We start from the raw sequence: 24,637 nt of genomic DNA, 5'->3' as shown, positions 1-24,637 counted from the left end.
CAAGCTGAAGGGCCCAAGTGAGGATGCCTCAGTCCCACTTGGGAGGGAGAAGAAAGCAATCACAAGTGGGGAGGGAGGGAGAAACCTGAGGGAAAGCAGGGGTAGGAGGAGAACCTGATCTGGTACTGAATGAGGGAAAAGGACTGAAGCACTGAGGGCCAGCAGAAAGAATGGAAGCAGGCAACCTGCGGAGGCAGAGGTTGGGGGAACCCTCCAGAGACCTGGGAGGTGAAAGACTCTGAGGACTCAGAGGGAGGGACCTTAGATGGAATGACCAACAGTAGGGAGAGGGAACTTATAGAGCCTACCTCCAGCAGGAAGACAGGACATCAAGTATGGGATGGGGTTGCCATTCCACAGTCAAAACTCTGACCCATAAGTGTTCCTGTCTGAAAGAATTACAGAGATAGAAAAGGAGAAGAGCCTGAGGAAAGAAGGTCCAGTGACAGGCCCAAAGTGGGATCCAGCTCAAGGGGAGGTCCCAAGGCCTGACACTATTACTGAGGCTGTGGAGCGCTCACAAAAAAGGGACCTAGCATGACTGCACTCCCAACAAGCAGATGAAAGAAATCAGGTACAGATATTTGCACCCGACCAATGGACAGAAGCTTCTGACCCCTGTGGTTGAATTAGGGAAAGCTGAAAGAAGCTGAGGAGAAGGGTGACCCTGTAGGAGGACCAGCAGTCTCAATTAATCTGGACCCGTGAGATCTCTTAAACACTGGACAACCAACCAAGCAGCATACACCAGCTGATATGAGGCCCCCAACACATATACAGCAGAGGACTGCCATGTCTTTATTCAATCAGAGATGATGAACCTAACCCTCAAGAGACTGGAGGCCCCAGGGAGTTTAGAGATCAGGTGGGGCTGGGGATAGGGGGTGGGGACATCCTCATGGAGACAGGGGTGTGGGGAGGAGGTGCGGGATGTGGAACAGTGGGAGGGTGGATTGGGGGGTGGGGAATAAAATCTGGAGTGTAACTTAAATAAAAAAGAACAAAATAAAATAAAAAAGAAAGCAAAGCTAAAAAAAGTAAAATACTTAGTGAAAAAAATTGGTTAAAAATCAAATAAGAATAAATTAAAACAAGATAACTTCTGCAAGTTGGTTAGAAAGTATTTTAAATTACAACAGCCTAGGCTGTTAGAGGCATGAAGCTGTGCACACACCTGTAAACTGTTCCCTCTTTAGGAGATCAGTTTGTAAGCATATACCATATTCAAGATGTGAGTTTCCTTTGGTCCAGCATTTCTCATTGTAAACATCCTTCTGACAAGAACAGATAGATAGCTGCTGGTGCAAAGACCCTCACTATGGATTTCACTGGTCATCAAATCTGAAGGAGCGCCAGGCAGTGGTGGCGCACACCTTTAATCTCAGCACTCGGGAGGCAGGGGCAGGTGGATTTCTGAGTTCAAGGCCAGCCTGGTCTACAGAGTGAGTTCCAGGACAGCCAGGGCTACACAGGGAAACCCTGCCTTGAAAAACCGAAATAAATAAAAATAAAGTTGGGCAGTGGTGGCACACACCTTTAGTCTCAGCACTCGGGAGGCAAAAAAAAAAAAAAAAAAAAAAAAAAAACCAAAAACAAAAACAAAAAACAAAAAACAAAACCAAACAAACAAAAAACAAAACTGAAGGAGATCTAAGTGCCAGTTAATTGGTTAAATGAACTATTTAAGGCAATATAAATGAACCATATATGAGTTCTGTATTGAAGAGTCCATCACATGTTGTTGCAATTTCATAGAGCATGAATGCCACATTAAAGTCCAAACTAAAATACAGCATACATGTGTTCTATGAATGTAGCAGAAAGTGTAGAAAATACACTTCAATGCTGCTCTAGGGAACTGGAAGTAGGAAAGAGGAGCATTAACTTCATATACTGCTGGGTCATTTCACTTTCCAATAAAACATGCACCTTACAAAGAAAAAGTCATGTAACTTCATGACTATTTCTAGAAATTTCAGTCAATTCCCGAGCTCGCAAGTTGCTTTGTATAACAACACATCTCAGTTCATTGCCAAATTCATTAAACACAGACTAAAAGTGACAGATCAGAAACTAATGCTACACAGTGTATGTGCTTGGAAACTACTAGAGCCCTGTTATTGACGACAGCAGGAAGAGTATTTGCCTTATTTTTCTTCTTTAAACTTTTACTAGTGCATATTCACTGTACAAAATATTTCATAAGTTTTGTTCATCTATTGGAAGAACATTTGTTTATTTACTTATTTATTTATCTATTTTATTCATTCATTCATTCATTCTTTTATTTACTTATTTATTTATAGGGTCTCTCTATGTAGTCATGGTTGTCCTGGAACTTGTTCCCCATCTTCTTCCCCATCTGCACTAGTGGCTCAAGCTGTGATAACAGAATCACCTGGGAAATGTAAAATGCACCAAACCTCCTACACAGCAATCTCGTTATTAAAGAAAGGTATCTCTCCAAATAGTGAGATCCATTATTATAATGTAAAAGTTAGGTTACACGCCAAGCTACTGATACCTGCATTTTCTAAATGTATTAAGGGGACATACTACAAATGTCTAACGAAGCATTTCCTACATACACATAAAGCTTTCCCTGTGCTCTGAGGTTTACTATACCATCCACCCACTTGCTTTCCAGAGGTTTGCCCATGGAGGCCCAGCACTGGGACCAGAAGGAGACCGGAACGTATTCTGGGAAACATAAGATTCTAAGACAGCTGGAACTGTCTTAGAACTGGAACTGGGTTCAAGTTCTCTTTTCCATTTTACAGCAAGTGACACAGGAAAATTAAGCAACTTATGGAAACTTGTATAACTGAAAAATCAAAATGAAATAATCAACAAAAATGCTTATTGTTTTTATAACACAATGGCCTGAAGCTTTGTACAGTAATTTAAAAATAGAGATGTTTTATTCCTTCTTCCTCATTCTCTTCTTTTTCTTCTACTTCCTCCTCCTCCTGTGAAACTAGAAACTGAATCTAGGACCTGGCACCTACTAGGCCAAGCACTCCATACTGAGCTACAGTCCCTGTTCTTTTTGTATCCTGAGTCAGAGTTTCACTAACTTACTCAGACTGTCTTTGAACTCATAACTGTCCTGCCTCACCTTCCTAAGTAGCTAAGATTATAGTCCAGTATGGCAAAAGCTGCCTCTAATTTGGTTCTTTAGTTTTGTTTTTTGCTTTTTGTTTTTGTTTTTGTTTTTTTTTCAAACAGGCATCGGCTATGCAGCCCTGGCTGGCCTGTGGCTCTCCAAGCAGCCCTGGCTGGCCTGTGGCTCTCCATGCAGTCCTGCGACACTACAGCTTCAGCTTAGTGCTGGGATCCTGGCATGTGCCAATCCATCCAGTCTTCTGTGAAGCTTCTGAACATTTTAATAAGGAGAAATTCTTGGAGCCTTCCTGGTCTCTCCCAAATGTTTAATTCTAGCGTTAGGCAAAACTTTAAGGCCTAATATAATGAATATTTGAGTGGAACAGAGTCTGTAGTGGGCTGATTTCAAGCTATTAATGCTTGGCAACTGATGTGTGAGTCAAAAAAGGCAAATGAGCAAGGCAAATCTAATCACACCTATTAACAAAGTCTAACTGTAGGACATACCAGCTTTTACGAGGAAAGGGGGACTCTTAACAGGCGAGGGCGAAGGGAGGGAAAAGGAGAAAACAGTGATAAAAAACACTGTGGATCTTTGAAAAAGCCATAAACATTATTTTATGTGTTTAAATGCATATGTACATACACATGCATGTATATAAATGGATAAACAGTTTAAGTGAGGTTGATGTTCCCTTACAAGTGTCACAGACTATCTAACAAAAACGCCCATGCTTGGCATGGGAAATTCCTCCAAGTTGTTGGTCAGTGGAGCCTAAGAGACTCTCCACAACAAGATAGACTACTCTCTCTCCTTTGGTTGCCTTCCAGAATTTGAAAACCCTATTGTGAAGACACCACATAGTTTAGAAGCAGGACTTGGAGGAGTCAAGCTAGAACTGACCTGGAAGATTGCCTGAGGACTAGCTTTCATGCCAAGGGAAACAGCAATCAATAGTCTTACATAGCTATAAAACCTATGAACCACAACAGTGACAAACATAGCAAGAGATCTCTGGTGATGTGAAGCAGTGGCACCACAGGTGACCCACACTGTTCAAAATGCAGAGGAGTGGCCATGAGGTGCCCAGCCCCTGCTGGTATCCTGACAATACGACCCTACACCTGAGTTCAGGGAATATCACTGAAGGAGGAGTGGAAAATTATAAGGGGCCAAGAACCAGGATTCCTGCTGCTAGATAATGTCTGCTATATATGAAAAGGATGCTGCACTCACAGAACCTCAATACTAGGATTGACTCAAAACCTACATAAGGACACCACCAGTCCACACACTAACGCAATAAAGGATTACCAGCCACAATATAAGAGCTGCAAGGGAACAATGGCTGAGAGGGAGGGAAGACCAGTCTCTCTGGGACGAGCCCCAATAGGTTATTTAATCTCAAGTGGTCAGCCTTAGACACATGGACATTAGAACATTATTAATGGGTGCTCCCCTACCCCTACTCCCTGTGTGTTCACACAGATGTACATATGAAAGTTAGTTCTTTCTTTCCACCACAGACTCTGGGAAATCATGCATGAATGCAAGCATGCATGTCATAATAATAATTACAGGAAGAGGTCATGAACTTAAAAGGAAGACAGAGAAGAGGCTTAGGGGATAGAAGAAAGGCCAGAAACAACATAAATACTATACAAATGTAAGAAATTCTCAACAACAACTTAGAGTTCTTCATTTTTAAAAGATCCTGGGGAACAAAGGCAGAACTCTGAGTTCTTTATTAGGACACTTTGACATAACATGTGCAGAAAAGGTAAAAGGAGGTAGGGAAGGGAGAAGCCAACAGGGCTTAAAACCAAGTAAGGGGGAAAAAAACCCCAGATTCCTAAGAATAATTTGGTGACAAACTGTCTAAATGCTAGATCTAATGACAGAGACTGGCTGTATGGGAAACTTCAATCAAATTTCTGAAGAATAGAAAGCAAAATAATTAAACAAAGACATTTAGGAGAGATGACTCAGAGGGAAAGAGATTTTGCTGTTCTTGCAAAGGACATAAGTTCAGTTCCCAGCACCCACATGGTGGCTCACACAACCTTCTTAACTCCAGTTCCAGGGGACCTGACACCCTCTTCTGACCTCTGTGGCACATATGCATATACATATACACTTGGGCACATACACATAATAAAAACACATTTTTTTTTAACAATCTTTATAATGTTAGGACTGGTGTGATGGTGCCTTCAGCTGCCATGCAAGGCCGGTGCCTGAGTTCAGGCTCTGAACGCCACAGAGATGGAAAGCATGAGCCAGCTCTGCTGAGTCTCCCTCTCATTCCCACATGCACGCCACAGCACACATGTTCTACATCCTCTCTCTCACATACAAAATAAGTAAAATGCTTTAAAAAAAAACAACTTAGTTTTAAAGGGGAGAAGAGGGTGGGAGAAAGAGTAGCCAAAGCAAAGATGACCAGAATACAATGATACATGTATGAAAACATAAGCAGCTATTCTTAGCTGCCTGAGTGAAAAAGCCCACTCTTCTGGTTCAGAGAGGATTATGAAGGGCTTGAGTGTAGAGTGTTTCCCTAGCACACATGAAGCACTCAGGAGGTGAAAGCAGGAAGATCAGGAGTTGAAGGCCATTCTCAGCTACAGACACAGTTTGAGGCCAGCCTGGGCTACATGGGACTGTCTTCAAAAAAAGGTGATTAAATATTTATATGAGTTTAATAATAAACTTTCCTTATACTTCTCTTCTACCTAACACTTTCCCATCATATAATCATATAACCTTATAATATATTGACATTCTAAGTGTCTAGATTGTATATAAATTCCATTAGCTTGCAAACTAATAGAAATTAATTTGTCACATTTTTCTCCATATTACTCATAAAAGTATTTGTGAAAACACTTGTAAAACAACAGCAAACAAATAAACAAAAAGAAAGAAGGAAAAAGAGAACAAAAGAAGAAAGAACAGAAGAAAGTACGCGCGCGCGCGTGTGCACACACACACACACACACACACACACACACACGCATGAACCAGCTAGAGTTGACAGCACAGATGAGGTAGAGAAGGTTGAGCACACAGGGCCTGGGAGGTAGATCACCTGTCAGGAGTAATGGGTTCTGAACTCTCTAGTGGCAGGATGACTATGGTAAGAAATAATAAATATTTCAGAATAGCTAGAAGGGGACATTTTTAAAAATGTTTGTGCCAGAAAGAAGTGCTAAATATTTAAGACAATGTATTAATTATCCTGATTTGATTATTACACAATGTGGAAATACATAAAAAAAATCGCATCTGCCCTGTATGTATAGACAAGCATGTGTCAAATCAAAATAAATTGAAAAGAGGAAAATTATAACCACAGCAACTACATATCAATGTTCTCAGAAAGAGAAAAGATTTTATTTGTCAAACAAAAGCACAGACTTATTTTTCTAAAATACACACACTCAAAAGGCGGCAAAAACTAGAAAATAGGGGAAAAAACTTAAACCATTATCTATTTTTAAAAAGTCTCTTAAATTATGTTAAGCCAAAGGCATGGCATTTAGGGCATTGTGGCTGTTTTATGTGGGGCTTAGATCAAGCTCCAAATACACCCAGAAGGACAGTGCAGGAAGCTGCTACTGCAGGTACAAGGAGCACTTACTCAAAACTAGAAGAAAGCATTTCTATTCCACAGCAGATCCCAACCAGTCAGTTCCCACCAAGTAATCCCTGTTTTCTTTCTATAAGGCAATCACTTAAAATGGAAGAAAATGAGAAGGCTCATTGCCTAAGGGCGTGGACTAACTGCAGAGCACTCAACCCCACCTCAGGCAGGTTAAAGCTGCTTATAACTACAGCTTCAGGGGATCCAACCTCCAGCCTCTACAGAAACCCACACTTGTGTGCACATATGCATGATTAACAAAGTAAGAACAGGGCCAGTCATGGTGGCACAGGCCTTTAATCCCAACACACAAGAGGTAGCGAGACAGGAATATCTCTGAGTTCTAGGCCAGCAAGGGCTACACAGTAAGACCTTGCATCAAGCCAAACAAATAAATAAAGATCTTTAAGATGTGAGAAAGGGACTGGAGAGATAGTTCAGTGGTCAGGTGTATGGCTGGTCTTCCAGAGGACCTGTGTTCAATTCCCAGGGGCAGCTCACAACTCCAGTTGTGACTCCAGTCCCTATGACTTCCATAGGCACACCATAGCAGGCACACGTGGATGCCAGGGGTCAGCCTGGGCACTGCTCCTCAGAAGTTTCCCACTTGTTTCTTTGAGACACACTCTCTAGTTGAGACCTGGGACTCAGTAATTAGACTAAGCTGACTGGCCAGCAAGCTCTGGAAATCCTCTTGTCTCCTCCACCTCCCCAGTGCTGATATCACAAGCTCACTTTATCCAGTGCTCCTGGCTTGGTGTTTGGGTACCAGAGATCTTTTTACATGGGCATGGGGATCGAACTCAGGGCCTCAAACTTGAGTGGCAAGCACTTTACTGATTGAGCCATCTCCCTAGATCTTTAAATTATTTCTCTTGTTAAGATATTACAAGAGCCCTTGTTTTGTTTAAAAAACAGACAGAAAGCTAAGGATTCTTTCCCTAACTTTGAAGATATCACAGTTTTTGGAGAAAGTACCAAAGAAGGTGCATCTGCTCTAGAAACAACCGGTGTTTAAAATCTTACCAAATCACAGCGTGGGCAGTATGGCAAGTGGCAATTACAAGTATTCTCTTTGGGACAGGCTAGTCCAGAGTTCACGTCCTAACTCTACTATTCATCAGTAATGCAACCTTCAGTTTCAATTCCATCACAGAAAAGTGAAGACAAAAGCCCAGCCTTCTCTGAGCGCTGTGATGTCTGAGTGAGACGCCTATACAAATACTCAATAAAATGTCAGTGCTTTACACTCATAAGAAAAGTTTATCTTGCTAAAAAGACATAGTTTATCTCCTAAAAACATAGTACTTGTGAGCTGTGTTCTATGCTTTACTGTCACTATGTATGACTCAGATACAATTGTGACAGAATTACTAAATCTAAAGCAAAGAGATTATATTATTCAAAACAAAATTTAAAAAAATTAAAAGATGGTTGACATAACTTTTCTGTCATTCAAATCAGAAATAGGAAGAGCCTAAATTAGAAGTTCCTTTTTTTTTTTTTTTTCTGAAACTTAGTGCACTAGGCCACAGTTCTAAAAGTTAATGTACCCGAAAATCGTATCATAAGGCTCTCCACAGCTGGCAAGTGGCCGTGTGCTATGTGATACCTCCAACAGAGACACGTTTAAGGGATTTGCTTCTTCATGCTTTCCTTTAAATTCTATACACCGCTGATTCCAACTATAAGTTCTAAAGATGCTGTGTGATGAGTCACAGGTATAGAAACATGCAAATCAAAACAGGAGACTTCACTGTTTTTAATGCAGCCTATGCATACATTCACACAGTGAAAAACCATAGCAACCAACCTCTTCCTTCTTGCTCTTTCTCCACCTATACCAGCTGGAGGCAGGCCAGTAAAAAAGGCAAAGCTAGAAAATATATGTCTTTAATCATTTAAAACACATGCTTGACTATGCTTTCAACTGCATTCCTGGATCCAATATACAGTACATTTCCATGGTGGTCCGGCCCTACTTAACCATGGCTGGAATTAGTACAAAATATAATACACTTGTAAGAAAACACCCTAGTGAAGCCTAGGGCTCTGAATACTTAACATGAATTATAAAACAATGTGAGTAGTTAAGAAAGTTATTCTATAACTAAAATGATCAGGTAAAGTCAAATACACAAAATTTACAGGATGAAGAGATAACATGGCTTTACAAAGTGTTATGAAAAGAGCAGGAAAACACATTCAAATTCCAATAAACATAAGATGGGACATCATTTGATCTCTATGAGCTCGGGGCTTTCTTTTTCAAATGAAAATGTGATGGCTAGACAAGTGGTCACCATCCTTAAGGATGGAAAAAAACTACCTTTTTGCCAGGGCACACACTAGGGCTACATTAAACTTGAAGAGGGCCACTGAGAAAATTCCACAGGTACAGGCACTTGTCTCTAAACACTATGACCAGAATTCAATCCCCAGGGCCCACGTGGTAGGAGAGAGCCAACTCCCACAAGTTGCCTTCTGACCAGCACATATGCACTATGTCATGCACACATGTACACATACATATGTACACTCAGACATGATGAATAAATAAATAAATGTATGTCACACGAATTTTAAAACAATTGGCCGATGGTTTGGAGGGTAAACGTTTACTGTGCAAGCCTGGCAAAGTGGGATGGATCCCTGGAGCCTATATAAAAGCAGGAGAAAACTGATGTTACAGTTGTCCTCAGACCTCCACACACTGTGGCATGGGATCCCTCCCCCAATACAGAACACACACATACACAGGAACACTGAGAATTTTCAAATCATTTAAAAAGTGACCATCGAAGGTCACTTTTTATGTGCTAAGGTCAGGAACTCACAGACTTTCTGGCAGACATTCTCAAAAGGTAAGAATGGGTTTGCACCTGGAGAGGTGCTCTCTCCAGGGCTGTGAAAAATCACAACGATGTACACGTAACTATCGTCCTTTAAGCTCAATGCCAGGGAAAGCTAGGGAGCCCTGTTCTACGCGACTAGCAAGGTGTCTTCAAGCCCTATGAGTCCATGACTCTTAATATTGCATTCTTATTTGTGTGTGCGTGGGCATTTGTGCTTGCCATGGTGTGCATGCTGAGGTCAGAAGACAATTTGTGAGCACTGGTTCTCTTTTCCACCATGTGGGTCCAAGGAACTGAGCTCGGAGCTTTGGCCTTGGGGACTGGTGTTAACTTCCTGAGTCACCTCACTGGCTTTTCCATGTCTCTTAAAAGTGCAAAATTGCATGTGCTGGTAACCTCTTGGAGTTACATCTTACAGAAAGATGGATTTGGATGGCTGCATAAACGTACTTGTGTGCTATGAAGGTTTTTAAAGTTGTAGCCTGGGAACTGGAAAGATGGTCCAGTGGGCAAGAGCACTAGCTGTTCACGCAGGAAAAAGAGGTCAAATCCCCTGCACCTAATTAGGAGGCCAACTGTGCTGCATATGAGTGGGTAGCCCCAGTCCTGTGGGGAGAGAGGGGGAGACAGGAGGCTTGCTGGTGCTTGCTGGCTGTCATCTAGCTTCAGATTCAATGAGAGGCTGTCTCAAAGCTATAGGGCAGGGAGTTAATGGTAAGACACTCAAAACCCTCCTCTGGAGTGCACTCACAGGCTGCGTGCAACTGCACATCACACATAGCCAGCCGCTGCCCAGAAGGCTGAGGAAGTGCCTGTCAGCAAAACGCTTACCACCAAAAGCATGAGAACGTGAGTTTGATTCCCAGAACTCATGTTTAAAAAGCCAGGTCTGTTAACTTACAGTGGTGACAAGTAGGTTCCTGGAGCTCTGCCTTGCCAGACAGCTTAGTCATATTGGCAAGCCCAGGTCAGTGAGAGATCTGTCTCAAGCTCCAGAAGAATTCCAAGTTGACCTCTGGCTCCTGCACGCGCGCGCACACACACACACACACACACACACACACACACACGAAGGGGCATAGCCTTCATACCTAAAACCCCTGGACCAAGGACCTCATAGAGACTGAAAAAAGTTATAACCAACTTATCAGGGGCTATCGATGCTAAGGCAAACTTTAAACCTGCCTTTCTAAGTTCAGAAAGAACAGAGAATAAAGGAGATCTTTAGTGTGTTGTATATCTAGGAGGGGTGTCTGCCATACAAATTTTAAGTTGAAAAAGCATGGAAAATAAAGAGAAAGGAGAAAATATAACCGCTGAATCAGAAGACAGCCAGCTCAGGCCTGCACACACATTACTATCTTAAACAAGTGGCTCTCTATATTTGCAGTTGATCTGTGAACTAAACACAATAGAAACCACAATCCCTTAGAATAAGTAAGGACATTAGCAGAGAGGGAGATTTTACCTAAGAATACAATTCAGATAAATCCAAGGATCTGTAAATGCATGCAAACTTTGAGTATGTGCTTCTAGCTCTCCTGTTCTTCGCTTGCTTTAATATAGGGTATCACTGCATAGCCTGGATAGCCTTGAACTCACGATCCTCTAAGCCTCCTGAGTGCTGGATTACAAGAATTACACCATGCCAAGTGAGTCTGTGCTTTCTTAGGACAAAGGAATTCATTATTTTCTTCAGATCCTAAATGAGATCAACGGATCCAAATTGGTAAAACCACAAATTTAAATAAAACAAAAATTTTTAAATATTAATTTATGAAAATTTTTTAAAATATAATTTCTTAAATTAAAGAAAAAATGCTGCTGAAGAATTGGTACTTTTATTCTTACCTAATTCAGAGTATTTAATGCAAAGCATGGAAACAAGAAATATATTTTGAGCCAGGCGTGGTGGCACACGCCTTTAATCCCAGCACTCGGGACGCAGAGGCAGGCAGATTTCTGAGTTCGAGGCCAGCCTGGTCTACAAAGTAAGTTCCAGGACAACCAGGGCTATACAGAGAAACCCTGTTTCAGGGAAAAGAAAAAAAAAAAGAAAAGAAAAGAAAAGAAAGAAATATATTTTGAACTGACAAACAAAACTCCAACCATATCATACTGCACATTGAGAAACAGGGTGCTTCATATGATCAGAGTAACATTTATGATGCAATATAACTCATTTAAGGTCACTAGGGTGAACAAAGGAGTCATCATATACTAGCCATAAGATGGAGATGAACTACACTGATGGTACAATATCGCCCTCTGCTGGACTCAGCTGATAAAGATAAACCTCAAAGAATGACAAGACTTCCCAGTTTAGTCTGGGGCATCCTTGATAATCCTTGTCACACTGTGGCTTTACAGAAGCCAATCCTGAGTGCAGAGCAGTGGCTGTGCAGCAAAGTCCCCCTGGATCATATCACAGGAAGGAACCCCGAACAGTGCTGCAGGCCCAGGACACACAGTCATGACTGAGGAGGTCACAGGCTACAATGGGGAGCTGTCACTGTTTCATTAAACAGAAATGTGTCTCTCAAACTGATTTCCAAACATTTGTGTCTATGCCCAGACTGCTGCTCTCAGCTTCACTAATGGGAGGAAATGCTCCTTTAGCAATGGGAGATGGTTATTGCATAAACTCACCAGTTAAATTTCTGAGAATAAGTGTCTATTGTGTGGCATAGTACCCAAGGCTCAGCCAGACACACAAGATTGTAACCAAACACTTACATTGCCCCTCCCCTCCAAAGTCCCAGGAACATCACAGCAGAAGGGGCAGGAGAGTGTAAAAGTCAACAGAAAGGGAAGCATACTGTGTAGCCATTTCCTCTGGTTGAAGTATCCTCTCATAAAGGGGTAGGACACTCATGAAGCTCCTGGAACTACAGGAGGGCTGGCAAACGTCTCAGCAGCTGAAGGGATTTGGGGCCAGGCCAGACAGCTGATCTCCAGTACTCACGTATTCTAAGGAAAGAACGAACTACTATAAGCTGTCCTCTGACCTCCACAGGCACACTGGGACGCATCACACACACACACACACACACACACACACACGCGCACGCGCACACGCGCACACACAAATATTTTAAAAGAAACAGTAACTTCACAGGACTCCAGGAAGCTCACAAAAGTTACAGGACTAATGAGGTTTCCCACCAGAGATTGGATGAAGAGCACACAAGCCAGGAAGACAAGAGGCTCTTAGGCTTCAAAGAAGCTGGGCACAGGCTGTACTGGTATTCTATGCAGCACCTCTCACATCCTGTTTGTTGAGGTGGCTTTTCAGGAACATTGCTGCCTGAGTCACTTACAATAAACCCAATAAACTTCCAGGCTTACCAAGCTCACAGACTGGAATCATGAATTTGTCATTGTCTTCTTTATCTGAAGTGAAAGGATGTAGACTCCAGTGTGAAGTAATGCCAGCATTAAAATAGAAGGGCTTCTTAACTCCATGCTGGGCTTTAAGAAGATCATCTACCAAGAGAGGATGCTTGAATCTCACTTAGAAGAAGGAATAAAATAGTCACAATAGGCAGATGGAGGGAGGGATCTGGGAGGGAGAGGGATGAGGAAGGGAATGGGATCAAGTACAGGGAGGAACATGGGGGTGGGGAGTGGCCAAATGGCCATGAGAATAAATGGAAATCTGCAACTGATGGCGGTGGGGAGGTGGGGGTCATCTCCAGGATGTGACAAAGACCTGGGATAAGGGAGGATCCCAAGAATCAATGGGGGTGACCTTAGCTGTGACTCACAGAATTGGGGATATGGAACCTGAAGAGGCCACCTCCTGTAGCCGTGTAGGAACCTCAGTGGAGAGATAGGGACACCAACCCACTAACTCCAAATTTATCCTGTCTATAAGAAATGCAGGGATGGGGGATATAGCAGAGACTTTGGGAACGGCCACCTAATAACTGACCCAACTAGAGACTCATTCTAGGGGCAATCACCAATCCCTGACACTATTAATGAGACTCTTATGTTTGCAGACAGGAGCTTAGCATGGCTGTCCTCTGAGAGGCTCTACCCAGCAGCTGACTCAAACAGATGCGGACACCCACAACCAAATAGTGGATGGAGCTTGGAGACTTTTATGGAAGAATCAGGAGGAAGGATTGGGGTCTCAAAGGGGATAGGAACTCCACAGGAATACCAACAGAGTCAACTAACACGGATGGACCCTTGGGACTCTCTGAGTCTGAACCACCAACCAAAGAGTGTACATGGCTGGACATAGGCAACTTGCACATATAGAGCAGACATGTAGCTTGGTCTTCATTATGGGTACCGAACAACTGGAGTGGGACTATCCCAAAAGCTGTTGCCTCTCTGTGCGATGTTTTTCTAGCTGGGCTGCCTTGTGTGGCCTCAGTGGGAGAGAGGCCCTGCAGAGATTTGACGTGCCAGGGTGGGGGATACTCAGGAGGAATACTATCCTCTCAGAAGAGAAGGGGTGCAGGGAGAGGAGGATTGTGGGATGGAGGGGATCAGCAGGGTGAGGGGGCAGTGAGTAGGATGTAAAGTAAGTGAGTGAGTGAATGAATGAATAAATGGAAAAAGAAGATGATCTTTCTTTCATGTACCTCAGCTTGGTGGCTTTCTGTCCTTGGTTTAATCTGTGTCAAAAAATATATCCATTCAGGTAAATTCTTTGGGATGAGAATTATATCCATCCTGCGCCTACCTTCTGAACATAGACTAACTTGTCTTTGTTCCTTTTAATGCACAAATCTCCACATAAGCATGGCATTCCAAGAACAGGAGCACTAATGGAAGACAACTGTCACCTTTTCATCCAGGTGGGCCGAAAGCCAAACATTAGCCACACTGTATCCCATCCCATGTTATCCAATTGGCTTACTGTCTCTTTAAGCAACTCTAACTACCACTCCAGAGACATCTCTGCAAATACATTACATCATTCCTTTACTTGGCAACTGCTTTTTAAACTCAGGCATAAAAACTCATGTTTATTCTTATTAACTTATTCTTATTCTTAAACTCATGTTTATTCTTATTAACTCATGTTTATTCGTCCTTTTAGACTGTTCTTGTTCATAAGCTCTACTGTGAATTAACTGTAATAGTCAACATGCCTGCTGCACTCTCAACCCTGTGTCATGTAGCCCCTAGTGAGGTTCACATACATCTTTACTAGTTGTATTTAGGCCCTGCCATGTTCCGGCCACTTTCAGGAAAGCATTTTGAGAGACTGGCCATGCAGGGGGCTGCGAGGCACTGCCGAGCTCTACCAGCTCACTCCATGCTTCAGACATACTCTGCTCTCAGCAAACTTGTCCTTCCTCGAGCTTAGTGCCCACAGCTCACCCTGGAGCTCCTGGTCCAGAATCTCACTGTGCTTTGTGGCTGAGCTCGCCAGCTGCTAATTTTCAGACTTAACTTACTCACTTTTGGGAAAGGTGCCCTTTGTCTCCAATCGCTTGGAAAATATGCTGCCTTTTAACATCCCTGAGGATAATGAGCAGGTGCAGGCTGTTTTAACTCTATCTTGAAATACAATTATTTTTCTTAGCTTCGTGAAATGATTTATTTTATTTTATTTTTAGTAACTGCCAGTAAATATTCTTCCAGGTGGGTAGCAGGAACCCAAACATAATTATGTCCTATTCCATACCTACTACTGCTTTCAAAGAGTCAATTTCTGTCAATTCAAAGCCAACACATCTCCCTTTGAACTGGGTGACTTTGTACAAGAAAAAGAGAGAGCAGCAGGAGGCATAGTAGGGCATACAATATGATATTCTAGTCCCTCTTTCTCCTACATCTCCCTCACACCATGGGGTCTCAGACTGTGACATGGCCAAATCTATGGGGATTCGTATGGAGGCAACCTTCTGTTCATATGTCTAACATGAGATGCTTTCAAAGGGAAGGAGGGAAGATTACCAAAACACATTTTGGTTCTGCCTGAAGGCTCCAGCCTCTGTTGTTTACAAAAGATGCTCTGTAGATGATACACTTGTTTAGAGTTCAGTTTGAAATATAATTATTTACGAACCCAGAAGACTGAGCCCATTTAGGAAAGCGTCACTTTGTGGAGCCAGAACTTTCACTCTTCCCAGAATGACTGTTTTACGTGTATGCGTGTTTGTTTGTTTGTTTGTTTTTGAGAAAGATCACATTTTCCCTGACAGAAAGGCCAAAAGCAAAGCAAGATGTTCATAACCCAGCTTTCTCTCCATCTATCATCAGTGTACATCATTCCAAGAAGACCTGTCTCCTGCTTCATTTGTTTCCTGTCCCTTAGCAATTCTTCACTCTAAGTAGTTCACTGTAGGGTCTAGTTTTTTGTTGCAATTCTAACAGAGCTGAGCCTCCCTCTTATATTTGTACTAATATGACTCTATTTTGGTTTATATTTTTTGTAACTGATCTTAAGTTTGCGAAATAAAACTTGATTGTTCAATCTGGGCAACACTTAACAAGGAGTTCATCGGGCTACTCATTACAATACTTTAAGCTTTTCAAAATGAAAATTTTAAAATGCACATTCCTCCTCCGACCCCTTCTCTCTAACCTAAGATGAATTCAGGATCCTCTTGTCTTTGGCATAGACCTCATTCCTCATTTTTACTCTTTTAAAACTATTTAATGAGACAGGTTTTTCCTATATAGTCCAGGCTGACCTCACAGCAACCATCCTGTCCAGTTTCCCAAGTGCTGAACTTATAACTGTGAATCATCATATCAGCTTCCCAATTTGGGGGGCGGGGAAGGTTTCAAGACAGGGTTTCTCTGTGTGGCCCTGGCTGTCCTAGACTCGCTCTGTATATCAGGCTGGCCTCAAACTAACAGAGATCCTCCTGCCTCTACCTCCCAAGTACTGAGATTAAAGGGATGCACTACCACCGTAAGGACCATGCCTCCCAATCCTTTATGGGGATTTTTCTCTAAACTTCCTTTTATTGGTTATAATAATTTGGTTTGAACTAAATTTGCTTTCCCTGAACTTCCTAAAACTTATAACATACCTCTTAGGCAGATGCTTATGCCAGTTTTTCTTGCATTGTTTGAAATTCACCTGTCCAAAGTTTACAGCCCTTCTTCCCATTGCAAGAATGGATATATTTTTTAATTCTTCATTTTAAGCAGGCAGGATGGTTTAGCAGGTAAAGGAACCTGTTGCCAAGGATGATGACTGAGTTCAATGCCTCAGGCCCACATGGCAGAAAGACAGAACCAGTTACTGCAAGTTGTCCTGACTTCTACACAGGTACGTACACACACACACACACATACATGCACGCACGCACGCACATGCACATGAATATATATACACACAACTACAACAAAATAAAAATGTAAAAAAAACAAAAAACAAAAAAAAAATCCCTTAAGAGTATTAATTCCTCAACATGCAGTCTTTGTAACAATGGCACTGATGAGTTTGCTGTTTAGAATGCAAATTCCTAAACCCTACCTGACCAAATACATACAAATCTTTGGGATGGTGCTTGGGAAACTTCAGGCTGGGCTCAAATACCTGGCAATCCTCCTGCCCCAGCTTCTGGATAATGGTATTACAGGCAGGAGCCACCTTACCTACCTATGAATAAACCTTGTACATGCTGAAAGTTTAGGAACCAGTATCTAGGGGAAGACACTTCAAATAAAAAGTTCTCAAATTATGTCCTTTTAGCTCAATGTGATTTTTATAGATGTAGCCTTTTAGACTGTGGGTGACAACCACACCTGGTATCATATAGCAGAAGGTAGAGGGGTCACAAAAAAAAAAAAAAAAAACTAACAATGATAAAAGGTTTCTGAATGTGCAACAACCAAAATTAATTCAAAACCACCTGTGCAATGAATCCGAGGCATGTCTAGCCACTCTTGCTCATGTCCCATCATGCAACACTGCAGCAACATGCCTAGGATGGCCTCAAATTCCTTACCACCCCGCTTCTACACCCAGTACTGAGGTTAAAAGTGGGAGCCTCTGTACCAAGTTTACATTCCCAGTTTTGTTTGGTGTGTTTTAGAAATTAGAAACTCCTAGCATACATTTTACACATGCTCCGGAGTGGGCAAATGACCTTACCTCTCTCACAGACTGCTGCGGTGGGAAGGAGACAGATAAAACCATGCTGGTGAATTCAAACCCAGAGGCTTCAACCTTTTGGCACACCTAAAAGAGTATTACAGTTAGGTAAACTCCCAAGAATTCCTGAAAATGTGACTCTAATAATAAAATCTCTCCCAGGACACTGCACAGCTTCCCAGCATTCAGTTCAGAGCTGGGGCTGACGCTCAGTGGCCGTCATGTGCCAGGCCATCTCTAGCTCTGCCCAAAACAAAAGTAACCAAAAAACTTCCACATTTGAGTAGTGAGCTTGTCATAAACATCATGAGATGAAGTATTTGTTGACTCTGACCCTGCACAACTGGCCGTTTGTGCAGGACAACACAGTAGGTGTAAGATAATTTTTATTAATTTTGCAGTATGATACAATTTCAGAATACTTGGTCTTTTTTAACTAAGAGATGTTAGTGACCACCTGGAATAAAGCAAGCAGGCATGAATGCTAGGGATGGTGTGACGAAGACCCCTAAGCTTTACTGCTGACCCCATCTATCAGCAGAGCTCAGCTGAGGAATGGATGTTTACCTTCGTAATAAACCCCTTCTCACAGAATTCCTGAAGAATTCCTAAGCAAACATTGCACACTCTCAGCTTTGAAGGCTTCTCAGCCATGCTTTCGTCTTCAATAACAGAGACTCCATCCTTTCCATCTTCACTCAAATTATCAATCCCATCTTCATGTAGACGAATTTTCTTCAATGGTGGGTTTGGAGCTTCTAAAATTAATTCCGGTTTTTCTGGTTCTAGAAATTTTTGTAGCTCTTTGAGCAACTCCTGAAAAGAAGCAATACCATTTAAAGTGGCATTGAGGGCCTCACAATGAAGCATGAAAGTCAGCCAAGTGTGAGGACTTTCATTTGTTTATTTAACTAGAAGTGAATGATCTTCGCAACACAACTAATAGCCAGGTTTGTAATTTTGTTGAAGATGCCTTTCTCCTTAAGGTTAGGGTTTTAGCTTCACTGATTTATGAAATTCTTTTGAAAAAAATTCACATATGTAACAGGCATTTGATTAGTGCATGGATTAAGTACATTAATAATAAATTCAGAGTCACTAGTAACGAATGTTACTGGTTTTGCACAAGAGACCTGCCTGCCTCTGAACACTGGAATTAAAGGCATATACTGCTCTGCTTTGCATGTCATGGATCCCAGCCCTCTAGATCCCACAGAACAGGCTCAGGCAAAGGTAGCAGATAGCTTATGAGTTCAACCTACCCAGAGCTACATAATGAGGCACTGTCTCAAAACTAGGTATAGAGGAGACTAATAGCAGGGACTCACACATCACTGGTTTCTATCAATTCAGGAGTAACCAAGTGACTACAGTATTGGCTTTCTAGGAATTCTAAGATATGAACTTGTGGCAATGCATTGTGATAGAAACACCTCTTAAATTCTAAGAGACTGGAACCTTTGCTGGTCCTCACAGACAAAGTTAACAATAGACCTCGAAGTCACTTAAGACTACTGTGAACTCAGCCTCTCTGTTTAACCTGCCTTTAAGAGAACAATGCAACAACCAACCTTGCTTGCCTTGGAATTAATGTATAGCTATAATTTTAAATTGTGTACTCTACCAAGCCTATGACCCAAGAGTAATGCATGTGTATTATGATAATACACATGTCTCAAAACAAGGTGTAGAGAAGACAAATAGCAGGGACTCACACGTCACTGGTTTATATCAATTCAGGAGTAACCAAGTGACTACAGCAATTTTTTTCTAGGAATTCTGAGATATGAACTTGCCCAATGCATGAAGCCTTGGATTCCATCTCAAACAGCAAAGAAATAAAAGAGACAGACACAAACACCCCTGGGGGGGTCCTAGGGGGAATATAAGCTGGAAAGAGCAAAAATGCTAAAACCAGCCTTATAAAATAAATATCCACCATAAATGCTAAAAGCAGCATTCAGCAATTGACTGATAGGATTTGCTATCTGGGTCAGTTGGAGTCATACTTAACTCCTGTAAAACTATTAACTATTTCTGTTAAGTATTCCTCATTCCTTGTCCATGTGATTTCTCTGCTGTTCGATAAAAGAGATTGGGCTAGAGAGATGGCTCAGTGGTTAAGAGCATGGATTGTTCTTCCAGAGGACCACAGCAGGTAGCTCACAACAGTCTGTACTCCAGCTCCAGAGGCTCCGATGTCTATAGCCTCTGTTGGTACCCACTCACATGGCATATATCACACACAGATGATTAAAAATAAAATTTAAAAATATACAAAAACTAAAAGAGAACAAAGTCTTTGTCAGGGACAGACTGACCGACACAAGGATGACTTTACAAGACAGCCTTCAGGTGGGCACAGATTCAGACTCCCAGCCCAGAGAGACACAGAATGACAGGCAACACAGTGAGAGCAAAGTAGAGAACTGGAATCTGGTACCCTCTTGGTTTAATGACACCAAGGAGAAGTGCCTTGATTTCTGTCCTTAATGTAACACCAGTGCATTACTGGTGACTCTGAATTTATTATTAATGCATTTAACCCTCATGCTGATCAAATGCCTATTACATATGTGCATGTTTTTCCAGAATTTCACAAATCATTGAAGCTAAAAACCCTAATCTTAAGGAAAAAGTCTCCATCAACAGATTTACAAGTCTGATTTGTAGTTCTATTGGAAAGGTCATTAAACTACTAACTTCAAAATCAAAAGAAAAATTTAATTCTAATTATGGAAACATAAAAATACAACCTGGCATGGAGATGTGGCTTAGTGGCAGAATCCTGCTTAACATACATGACGCTTTGGGTTCCATCTCAAACAGCAAAGAAGCAAAGGAACCAGACAGAGACACAGACATACAGAGAGACACACACACACACGCACACTTTTGACTTGTAATATTGTGAATAAAAAAAAAAAGTCAAAGGCTTTTTAAAAATGTTTTAAGCTTTGTTTTGCTTGTATATAGCTATATAAGATAGTGTATACATGTGTGCTCATGTATGTACATGTGTGTGCTTAAGTGTAGCTATATAAGATAGTATGTACGTGTGTGTGTTCTTGTATAACTATATAAAATATAGTGCTCATATTTGAGCACACACATGTACGTACTATCTTATATAGCTATACACAAGTACACACATGTACATACTATCTTATACACAAGGGGGGGTAAGTATAAGCTGATTTTTATTCTATTTAACAAGCTCATAAGCATAGTGTGACTTAATGTGAAATCTTATCATTTAGAGGTTGAGTAAGTGAAGATAATTTTTGAAACAATTTACCAACATACATAGATTTGGAAGTATTAAAATTTGGGGCTATAAATAAAATCTATTTTTATGAATTAAGCAAAGTTTTAAGCAAAGGGAGCCTTGGTCTGCATCTTGTCTAATTTCTGTCATTCTGTGTATTTGAACATAAAAACAAGCCTCCACTTGCAAAGGCTGCTGCTTTTTCCTCTTCACTCTGCTTTCCTTGTGCTTCCACTACATCAGGCTGGTTTGACTGTTCGTCGTTGGATAGAATTTAGTTAGGCTATACTAACTCAAGAACATTTATTTTTGTCAAACATTAAACTCGTTGATGTGTTAGCATTCCAATTTTCAAAGAATTACGACCCACACAAATGTTGATTGCTACCTAACATCTGTAACATTAGTATAAGGTAGTATGTACATGTGTGAGCTCATGTACAGCTATGATAGCAAAACAGCTTAAAACATTTCAAAAAGCCTTTGAATATTTTGTTTACAGTATTTATTCACAAAGAATATAACAAGTCAAAATTGCTGCCAGTTTTATATAAAATATATTTTGAATTCAGTATATAGTGTGTGTGTGAGAGAGAGAGAGACATGTGTGCAAAGAGCATATAAGAAAGGTTACACAAAGCTAGATATAAGCTGAGCATTTACACACACAGCAACTGCCACTATCTATGAGCCATTACTGGTTTCCAATTACTTTCACATACTTAATAATTGATAACATCCCTTAAAATCCCGTGAGGTAGGAGTCACCATATCCATGTACACAGTAGTAAACTGAAGCTGAACAGTGGTGGAACTGAGATTCAAATCCACATCTTCTAGCTCCAAATTCTAGGCTTTGGATTCAGACACACTGTTTAATTCATAGTTTCCTCATTTAAAAGCTGTTTAACTTTGGGCAGGACTGCTTAACCTCTCTGGGTTTCAGTCGCTTCATCTGAAAATAGAGACAACCATCGCATGTACTTACAAACGATTAAGTGAAAGCTTAACGTGTAGCAACACTAGATGCACACTAGGCACTATTTTTATTTTGTTACTATGTTAATAGTAGAAACAACACAATGACAGAAAAACGATAGTGACTGTGGCATAGTTTATTAGCAACTTTTAAAATAAAAAATTGAGTGTGTATGAGTGTATGGAAGTATTTGCCTTTAAAAAGAATGTCACAGTTAGTATCAACCATATGTCAAGTAAGTTATTCTACTCAACGGTTCAGCTCTCTATGTATTACTGTAAATATTTAAGACTCTATCTAGCGTTTCTTATGGTACTAGTATCAGGAATAATGATTCAATAAGCCCTTGTTTTTAACGGCTTCCCACAGAGCCAGGTATCATACAATGCTCCTGACAACAAGACTGTACAGCTGTGGCTAATGGGCCCTTAAGATTACACTGCCTAGTAAGACTGCAGCCATCTTAAGTATACTCCAGAATGTTCTCACAAGCAAAAAGTCCTCTAAGGACACATTTCTCAGAACATATTCCCTTCACTGAGTGAATCAAGTGGCAGGCTGGGGACATGGATCAATGACAGAACGCTGGCAGTGTGAAGCCCTGGGTTCTATCCAGCACCTGAAGGATACATACATACATGTAAACAGTAATACACAGCAAGGGGCTGGTAAACAGGCAAGCAATACAGTCTGTGAGGTAAGAGCACTTGCCAGACAAGTCTAACAACCTGTTTGATTTCCCAGAGTCTATGGAGGAAGGAGAGAACCTATTACAAACATACACACACACAAGCACTCACAGCATATGCATAAATTATATGAGCGCTCACATCATACTCATATGTATATATATATTCATAAAAATAATAGAGAGAATCTTAATTTAAGAAAAATATAACCGAACTCATTTTCTGTTTAAAAGAAGAAATCAGGACTATGAACTGTCCTGCTGCTTTGCATTAATGTATGTAAGAAGCAATATCTAGTGGTATTGTGTTTAGATGCCCTTTATAAAATGTCTTCACAAATATTAAATGTAGCAAAAAAGAAAAAAAAATCCCACCATAGATCTCTCTCTGCACTGTTAAATGATAGTCACCTGAAAATAGTTATATTCCTACATCAAGTTTTTAAGGTAATTGCAGTTTCAAAATTACCTTTGTAGGAATAACTTTATTAATCTTCCTTCCTTAGTGGAATTATATGTTACTCACAGGACTCAAAGCTAGTGACATTCATTCCAAACTATAAAAAACATTCTTTAATTTAAAAAGAGTATACCTTGGATGGGTGTTTGTAAGGTGCGGGAAGATCCACACCACAGAATCTGAAGATGCATCTTGGACAGGTGCCAGAACTGAACAACAGCTGTGCCACGTGCTTGTTCTCCTCAGTCAGTGGAAGCATACTAGAAGAAAGAAACTAAAATGAGCACTTTCAGTATTCTACAGCTATGTGCAAATATGTCCTTAAAAAGAAAAGCTTTCATTTGAAAAATTCTATTTTGTACTCTTCAAATACTGCTTGTCATATCTATATTCTACAATATGAACTTGACTAAGTGAGTATGTGGGTTACAGGGGAGAGGAACAAAGAAAGACAAGCTTGCTCTGGACATGACATTAAAAACGTTCAGATTCCGGGACTTGGGACCACTCAGGGTTGCCTGCGTAAACCTTTCAAGGAACTACTTACAATATGGGAATATACTCTATTAAAAAAAAATCAAGAAACTCCATGTGGCCAAGTATTTATTTGTTTCATAATCCCTTCTATCAGTTCACTTAACCTATTAATTTAATGTTAAGAGTCTATGAGGAGTTGGAAATAATTATGTAAAAATGCATCTTCTTGCCAGGTGTAAGTGCTCACGCTTATAATTTCAGTACACGAGAAGCAAGAAGATCTCCATGAGTTCAAAGCTAACCTAGGCTAAATAGAGACTCAAAGCCAGCCGGGGAGAGGGGTATAGCTGAAATAGTCTTTTGAGTTTCACACCATAAGATCTTTTTAAATGCATTTCCTCCTGCACAGGCATATTTCGTCCTCTGGCATGGGAGTAGGGGAAAGGTAAGGGAAAACCTCTGTTCTGGCCAAACAAGCCCTTTATTTGCTGAGGCTCTAGAAACTTACCACCCACTCCACCTGGCTAACAAACAAAAAGGACTGCAGCCACGCCTCTTCGACACCCAGTCCCTAACCCCTCACCTCATACTTCCTAGGCCTTACCTTCTCCCAAGACGCCGCAGTCGAGTCTTAACCCTTTTCGGCCCTGGGTGGGAACGGGGAAGAGTAAAGACAGCGCACCTACTGCGCTCAGCCCTTGCGTTCCCCAAGAAAACCAGAGCTTTACAACAAAAGTACCAGGCGCCTCACGAGAGGAATGCAGGAACCCCCTCTTATTACACGGTGACCTGTAAGGCTGTCCGCCTGGCAGCCTGCACTCCCCCTAGCTCTACGAACGCAAGACTGCGAGGGGCTTTACTACTAGCCTTAAAGGGTCGACCGGCAAAAGAGCCTCCGACGGACTCGGCACCTAGGTCGTAGTAGCTGCTGCCAGAAACGTCGATGAGCCCCTACTCAAATTTGAAACCCAGACTAGGGAAAAGAAAGAGGAACGTCCTGCTCTACCGACTCCCGACCCCCACCCACACCCCAGCAAATTAGCTGTTCCCTTCCTCCTTCCTCCAGCTTCGCCCGACCACA

General features: G+C 41.4%; 1 protein-coding gene across 5 annotated transcripts in view; it reads right to left on the bottom strand.

Annotated features, from left to right (window-relative positions):
- Pus10 (pseudouridine synthase 10) overlaps positions 1–24,637 on the bottom strand; it is a 66,218-nt gene that overhangs the window by 41,025 nt on the left and 556 nt on the right. For 2 of the 5 annotated variants that reach the window (XM_029483165.1, XM_021176260.2), the window contains exons 2-4: positions 23,213–23,339; positions 18,252–18,500; positions 17,685–17,771 (exon numbers count right to left, since the gene is read on the bottom strand). In XM_029483165.1, coding sequence (XP_029339025.1) covers positions 17,685–17,771; positions 18,252–18,500; positions 23,213–23,338 — 462 coding nt within the window. In that variant the 5' untranslated portion in view covers position 23,339. Of the gene's footprint in view, positions 1–17,684; positions 17,772–18,251; positions 18,501–21,674; positions 21,908–23,212; positions 23,340–24,160; positions 24,590–24,637 lie in introns of those variants that run through there. The other 3 variants (XM_029483164.1, XM_021176261.2, XM_029483166.1) reach the window with 3 other exon arrangements.

This window comes from Mus caroli, chromosome 11 (genome assembly GCF_900094665.2).
Source record: "Mus caroli chromosome 11, CAROLI_EIJ_v1.1, whole genome shotgun sequence".
Classification (NCBI taxonomy): domain Eukaryota; kingdom Metazoa; phylum Chordata; class Mammalia; order Rodentia; family Muridae; genus Mus; species Mus caroli.
The sequence above is the reverse complement of the archived record's forward strand: the minus strand, read 5'-3'. Positions and strand labels throughout refer to the sequence as shown.